The 7,823-nt window shown below is 36.1% G+C and overlaps 1 protein-coding gene across 1 annotated transcript; it reads left to right on the top strand.

Annotated features, from left to right (window-relative positions):
* Positions 1–2,698: 2,698 nt before the first annotated feature.
* On the top strand, positions 2,699–7,487 carry LOC141337985 (uncharacterized). The gene is made up of 6 exons (XM_073843559.1): positions 2,699–2,777; positions 5,381–5,710; positions 5,932–6,270; positions 6,584–6,697; positions 6,922–6,947; positions 7,326–7,487. The coding sequence occupies exons 1-6, from the start codon at positions 2,699–2,701 to the stop codon at positions 7,485–7,487; spliced, it is 1,050 nt and encodes a 349-aa protein (XP_073699660.1).
* Positions 7,488–7,823: the final 336 nt, after the last annotated feature.

Raw genomic sequence — 7,823 nt, 5'->3', positions numbered from 1 at the left:
GAAGAGGGAAACCTTTCGAGCTCCTTTGCGACAACGGTACCAATTTTGTTGGAGGAGACAAAGAGATGAGAGCAGCCTATGATGCCATGGTACCTCAGCTAAGGGACCAACTTGCAGAACAGCAGATTTCATTCAGATTCATTCCACCTGGAGCCCCTCAAAAGACGCTACATGTGAACGGCCCCTAAGTCAGTAAAGCAGGCTCTAAAGGTAGTCCTGAAAGATCAAACAGTGACCGAAACTGTACTGCGCACAGTACTCATTGAGGTAAAGGGCATCCTTAATGCCAAGCCTTTGGGATACGTGTCCTCGGACATGTCAGACCTGGACCTAGTTACGCCTAGCATCCTCCTAATGGGCCGACACGATTCCTCACTCCCACAAGTGCTCTATGATTCAAGTAATCTTTTGGGAAACAAGAAGATGGAGACATAGCCAATTACTTGCTGACCATTTCTGGTCTAGAATCATCCAATACTATCTCCCGAATCTACAAGAAAGACAGAAGTGGCGTAAAGATGGAGGAGAAATTGGTCCAGACCAGGTTGTACTGCTAGTGAACCCACAACTTCCACGAGCATGTTGGCTAGTAGGAAAGGTGACTAATACTATTCCCGGTCTCGATGGGTGCACCAGAACAGTTGAAGTTAGGGTGCACAATCGCATATGTGAGACCTGTGTCCCGTCTAGTCCCACTCCCTAAATTATCTGATGATGACCCTTAGTAAGCCTACTACTTAACTAGGTTTCTCACAATTTCAAATGTCCTTACATACATTTGGGGGCGGCTATGTGAGAAAGCCCAACCACGCCCCCGTGTGGCACATAGCATACACAGCAGAGTTAGGAGCGGACATTTTGACTCGACAGCAGCAGGTTCCAAATTAGGCTGGCTGGACTGTTATTCGCTCTTGTATATGTTCTTTCCAGTGCGTAAATGATTACGGGTGCGTTTCTCGCATACATTTTATGTTTGTACTTGATACTATTGTTTCGGATTGTCAATATTCGCCCGTAGATGTAACGCAATTTAAACTGCGTCTCAAATGAAAGTAATGTTGAGAGTGAAACTAAACGTTTTTTTTTTTCTGGAATTTGAGGTTACGATATAAGTGTATTTCTAAATACGAATTATGTTTTTTTTTACTAATTACATATCACCTGCTTTGTTCCCATATTGTTTGAAATGTTACATTTAATAACATTGCATGATCCCCATTTGTGATATTGAGCATACGCAACGATCGTGCAATCTGCTTGTCCTTTGTTTACTTAATTATTTACAAATATAACTAGCACGCAGTTACTTCATGCATGCTAATATATATTGCCTTGTAACAATATGTTTGTGTTTTACTGATATAATTTTACAACTGTTTTATTTGTATCTCTTCTGTTTATTATAGACCACACTTTGTGGAAAGTAACATATACAACCGTCTTTGATTAAACAAGTGGAACTGGGATTCCCTCTCGTGTTTCTCTTACCGGAAACACACACCCCCATCTTGACTGCACTACTTCTGAACTCACTGAGCGTCCCATACGCTCGTATTAACACCCTTTTACTAATAGTAGAATGATCATTGCTAAATGCATACAAATGTAAAAGACAACAAAACTGGATGCAAGGACAGCTTTTCCGCCAGACACTTGCACACTGAGTCCGAATTTTTTTGTAAGCATATTTTTTTGTAGTCGGCATTCGAAAAATTTGTCACGCACCGAAATATTGCACACTAGTCATGAGGTAAGGAATCTGTTGCAAAAATAAATAAATAAAAAGACAGATAAAAAAAATAGCGCAAAATGAAATCTTCGCAATGAGGATGATTTTGTTGTCCACTTTCTTCTTAAAAAGAGAAAAAAAAAGGAAATTGGGTCCATCCAATTATAAGATATAGAGAGCAAGGAGAGAATACTTTTTGTGCGCACCTTCTCAAAGAATCTCCGGGATTATCCCAGCAATTTAAAGTTTACTTAAGAATGTTTGTATTTGCCAGAATTACTGGAGCCACATATTTTAAAGAAGACCACTAATTTCTGTGAATTCAAGTGTTCAATTAACTTTACAGTGCTTTGTGCTGCAAGACCAAGTGGATGAACTTGTCAGACGCAATTCTGGATTTTGGCGTTTTCTTGTAGTGGCTCTAAATTGTCAAAACACCTCTCAAAATGCTTGCTACGGACGCAAAAAATGCAGAAAATTGAACCCGATCCGATTTTTTATGACGTTCAGGAGGCAGTATGTAAACGTGATTGACGCAACGCGAGGTCATATTTATTTTTTAACCCTTAGAAAAATTCTGACAATGACCTTTCAAAAGACAAATTTGGAGATTAACCTCCAAAAGCAAAAAAAAAAAAAAAAAAAAAAAAAAAAAAATGCGTTCCTATATGTGCAAATAAATGCAGTGTGTTTATAAAAAGTTTACATTCTGAGGCAGATATGAGGCAATAGCCAATTTTGGATAGTTTGGGATTTGGTCTTATTGGAGTCCTCACTCCTAACATTTCACATGTTTAGGAACTAGTTTTAGCGCTAAAATGCTTTGTGAAATACTCTTAGAGCAAAAATGTAGGAGTCCTAAATTTAAGACTGATCCATTATTTTTAAGATTTTCTCCTAAATCATGGCGTTAGGAGCTACTTTTTGCTTAAAGATGTGAATACGGACCCAGATCTTTAGGTGGCGGTAATGCACCCTTTTCGTAAACAGAAGAAGAAGAAGAAGAAGCAGAAGAAGAAGAAGAAGATGCTTCACGCTCTCTCTTTCGGTTTTTCCCCATTCTAGGCCGGGATTGCCACAATCCGCATATGTGATGTGCTACGGTTTTTGCCGGATGACTGCTTTTTTGCTACAATTCGTACCTGAGAATGCACTAGACTAGAGGACAGACATCACTAAGATGAATAAACAGCATTTACGAGGAAATATCTTACTATTTAATGAATCTACAGCCTGCTGTTCGCTAATCTTTAAGATGTTTCACATTAAACAATGCTTCGTTTGGAACTACTAACCTTGATAAAATGTTATTTTTAAGAGAAGGCAGCTTATAGGGAATGTTACAACAGGTAGGACTCCTTGAATGTTGTGTATTGTATTTAATGTATTGTCAATCGATGTTTCCTTCGTTTATTTTTCAGATTTTAACTGAAATTATACTTGAATTGTAATCACTGTTATAGCTGCCATGTGCTGTAAGTTGATATAATGCATTTCAATAAATAAAGGACATGAATAATATCACTGATTCTTGAAAATTTGGCAAAAACATGTCCCAACAAGAAAAGTGCTCATTCTGTTGGAAATGAAGAACATTTTCATAAATCAAAAGAATCAAGATTATAATCAGAGGGTCAGTTGCACATATGTAAGGTTCTTTTATAGTTTTCTTTTAATTTTGTATTAATTTAATTATCAAATCTGGCCCATTGCCTACAAAATCACTTGTCCTCAGATAGGAGATAATCATTTCAGCTTGATTAAAAAAGCAAAAAGTAATCATTTAATTGAATAATAATTTGACTATATGAAAGAGTACATTTAATGTGTATCACAAATTACAAACACTGTGTTTGAATAATATTTACAATTATTTTTGGTTGCACAAAATGTGTCCCACATATGCGTCACCACCGTCAGATATTTATAAAAAGCAATAAAATCAGGCAACTACAAGGTCAACTGCATTCCTGAGGACCACATTATCAAATCTTCAGCTCTACTGTCTGCTTCAAGATCAGCCAAGCTCCTGTAAATTTGCTATTTTCTCTTAAAATTGTTCATATTTTTGGACACTGCTACTGTGGCAACCATAACATGTCAACACCGTCTCTTTTGTATAAATAATATTAGATTTGATTATGACATAAATGTATACTTTTTAAAAACAAGTCTGAAGTAGCTAGCAACAGAGAGAAAACAAGATGGCTAATTTGAACAACTAATGCATATCATGGGAAATAGTAGGTTTTTGTCACCACCGTCAGATGTCACCACCGTCAGGTTTTCTGTCTGACGATGTTGAAATATTTGAAAAATGTTTTATCAGAGTGCTCAGGATTGTTATTTGTTGGACCAAATAGTTAAATAAAGTTGTTAAACAAGAAGCCGTTGACTTGAGTGGTATACAATTTGGAATTTTATGTTGTAATGAGGCCACTGTCACCACCGTCAGATTGGTGTCACCACCGTCAGAGGGAGTTTTAATTCTTTTAAATAAATATGCATAGGGGCCTACAATATATTTTGTCAGAGCTGCTGAGTTATTAAAGTAATAGTCTCTTTTAATACAAAAATACATTTGTTAAATAAAAAACATTTTTTGTTTGATTTAAGCAAAAAGTAAACGTTGTAAAACACTAAAAAGTAAAACGCCTATTTTATGAAAAAAATACAAAATGGGGAGGTGACACCAGTACATTGCTGAAAAGCTAAGACCTTGGTCTATAATAATATACATTCAGATGGTGTAATTAAACACATTTTTTTTTTTTGAAAATTAAAACCTGTTTTATCCAAATTCTCAAGAATCACTGATATGAAGTGTTGTATGTTGTTTGATGAAAATAAAATGCGCTTTCTAAAGCTTCAACACATAGACTTGAGTTGCTAGACTAAGCACTACTGGGGCACAGGCCCCCATCAGTTTTTACATGTAGTTTAATGTTTTTATTTTGGGATTATCAACGTAAATTATAACTCAAATTGGAGATCTTACTGGGGGACCGCATATTTTTACCTGGGCACGTGCCCCAGTAGGGTCTAGCAACGCCCCTGCTTGAAATGCCAAGACTGCTGTGCCTGTAACCAATAATTTGCGCTCTTTGGGTGGGGTCAGATAAAGCCCGCGCAGTGTTGACCTATAAAGCGGTAAATCACCATAACACTAAAGGATGAAGTAGAAGAAGTATAGAAAAGGCTAATTAAAACAGTAAAATAATTACATGTGTATGCAAAATACGAAGAAAAAAAATCAAGGGGAAATTAATCTGAATCTGCTGTCATATCTTTATGAAAAATGGAGCGGTTTACTTTGATGCCGGTGTTTTTTCCTTTACTTGCAAATGGTAAGACATTTTATGTTACGATTTGAAGTCAATTAAAACGAACGATGAACAATACGAAATTACCTCACAGGTGTTCGTGAGCCACTGCATCATAAATGTTTAAATATTTTCTATCCATACATAAACTGATCACTATACAGTGACTGTAATTTGGGTTGCTAGATTATTTGTCTGTATGTTTCATTATGAATCCAGACATATGTATCTCTACTCACAATCTTTATGATCTGTAGAAAAAAAAAATCACAGCACTTTCCTGTTGTATAATTTTATTTTGCTCATAATTAACTGTTCATTTCTTCAGTCACTGTTGGTACAGATGGATTATCAGCCTTTGTCATTATGGATGATTCAGTCACTCTACACACTGGTGTTAAAACAAGCCAACAAGAAGATATAAAATGGTATTTTAATGACATTCGTATCGCTCAAATCACTGGAGACCTCAGTTTTATCTGTTCAGATGTTCAGTGTAATGAAGGTACTGAGAGATTAAGAGACAGGCTAAAGCTGGACAATCAGACTGGATCTCTGACCATCATGAACATCAACACCACAGACACTGGACTTTATGAATTAAAGATCATCAGCATCAGAAGCAGCAGTGAAAAGACTTTCAGTGTTACTGTTCATGGTGGGTCATTTAATACATTCATTGAATAAAGCCACAAAAATACATTATTAATCAGTTCAGTTTGATTTAAAACATGATTTTTCCCCAATCATATGAGGTGTTAGAATGAGGATTTGAAATAAAATAATTTTATAAAATCTGCACAAAAGAGACATAAATGTTGCTTTTTAAAGAGCATGACTATCTATATTCTTTCAGTCAGCTGTTGGATTGTCTTTCAGATGTCCCTGCTGCTGAATGGGATGAAATGAAGACAAAGTTAGTGAATGAGGGAGAATCTGTCACTTTAGAACCTGGTGTAATTAAAAACCCAAATGATTTGAAGATGTGGCATTTTAATGACTTCTGCATTGCTGAAATCAGTAAAGAGCCTGTAAAGATCTGTACCGATATTCAGTGTAAAGATGGTGATGAGAGGTTCAGAAACAGACTGAAGATAGATCCTCAGACTGGATCTCTGACCATCACAAACACCACAATCACAGACTCTGGAGTTTATCAGCTACAGATTAGCAGCAGCAGATTCAGCATTATTAGGAAATTCAGTGTTACAGTCACCGGTGAGTATTATTTAGTTCAGTTCCCTTTAAATGATTCTATGTGGGGTTTTTTTTTTTTGGGGGGGGGGGGGGGGGGGGGATTTCCCATTGTTTCATATTTTTTTTTAAAACATGAGCTTTGACTCATCAAATGGTGTGGAGCATTTCTGAAAACTTTTCAAAGATTCCTGGAAAGTTTTCAAACCATTTTTTTTATTATTATTCCCCTGACAGCTCAGCTCAACTGATGACTAAAGCATGAAAAGTGCAAGTACTTGAAAAAGGCATTGGTAAAAATAGTTATAATAATGACTGTCTGTATTTACTGTTCCAGATTCAAGTTTGTCTTCAGCTGCTGTATCAGGAATCTGTGCTGCTGCTGCTGTTGTCCTTCTGCTTCTGATGGCTATATCATTGGTTTATTACAAGCATCAAGTAAGGAGGAAAGGTAAGAATTAAATTTAGTGATGGAAAGTCTGATTATTTTCTGTTAAATGATTCTGCCCTGATCCGATACTTGTATTTTCGTATTGTTAGGTGGAAATAAGGTTAAAAAGCAGCACTATTACACATAAATTAACAAGATGGAAATTATGTGTAAAGATATTTTCTTAAAGATTACTCTAACAAAAATACTGTGTTTAATTGAGTTTGCTATTGTTGTTCAAACAGGCACCTGGATGCAGCACAGTGATCAGGTAATTACCGTCAGCATTCAATCATCAGAATCAGATCTGCAAGTTGGCAGTGTAACATGTTTATGTGATTTATGTGGTTTGATTCAGAAAACAATACACTGCTGTTAATAAAATTTTATATTTGTTATCATTTGATGAAAGCCAATGTTTTTGGCCACAACTGTATGCTACTTTAGTACAGTAGATGACAATGTAATGTAGGTTATCATATTTATTGAGAAACATGTTTATAATGTATTTAATATTTCGGAAAAGAAAACCCCCACAACATCAAAAGAAATACACCATTTCAGTTCCTAGTCTATTTTTTGTGCAAGTGAATCATTATTCCTGTTCATGTCCTTTACCTTCACCTTCTGTCAATCTGTGTTCTTACAGGTGCATGGTGCTATTGATTTGTCACCTACTCAGAGTGACATTCCACTGGTGGATGGCAGTGAGACGCCCTCTAATCGCAATGATGCGCTACTGACGAACACTACCAATGACTTGTCCTCTAATCACATTGAGATTGACCCTGCTGCTGCCAATGAGGTATAACATTATTAATTTTTACGGGAAGTGAAGAGAGGATGAAAAATGAAAGGATCTCTTTATCATATGATAATCTCTCATTGCTCAGAGAAATCGTGTCATCATAATAAGATTTCAAGAGTTGATATCAATACCAAGTGAAGTTTCACATCAACACTAGGTTCAACACCATGGCAAGGATTATTTTGATATCTATTTGATAACTACTTTGTATCCTCATAAACAGTCGGTTATGTCTTAAAGGTGACATATTATGAAAATCTGCCTTTTTCCCCATATGTTTAACAGTTATAATCAGGTCCCTGGTGCATCTACCAACCCAGAAAATGTGATTTTTACTCT

The sequence above is a fragment of the Garra rufa genome, chromosome 7 (genome assembly GCF_049309525.1).
Source record: "Garra rufa chromosome 7, GarRuf1.0, whole genome shotgun sequence".
NCBI lineage: Eukaryota > Metazoa > Chordata > Actinopteri > Cypriniformes > Cyprinidae > Garra > Garra rufa.
This window is presented reverse-complemented; position numbering and strand designations above follow the sequence as displayed.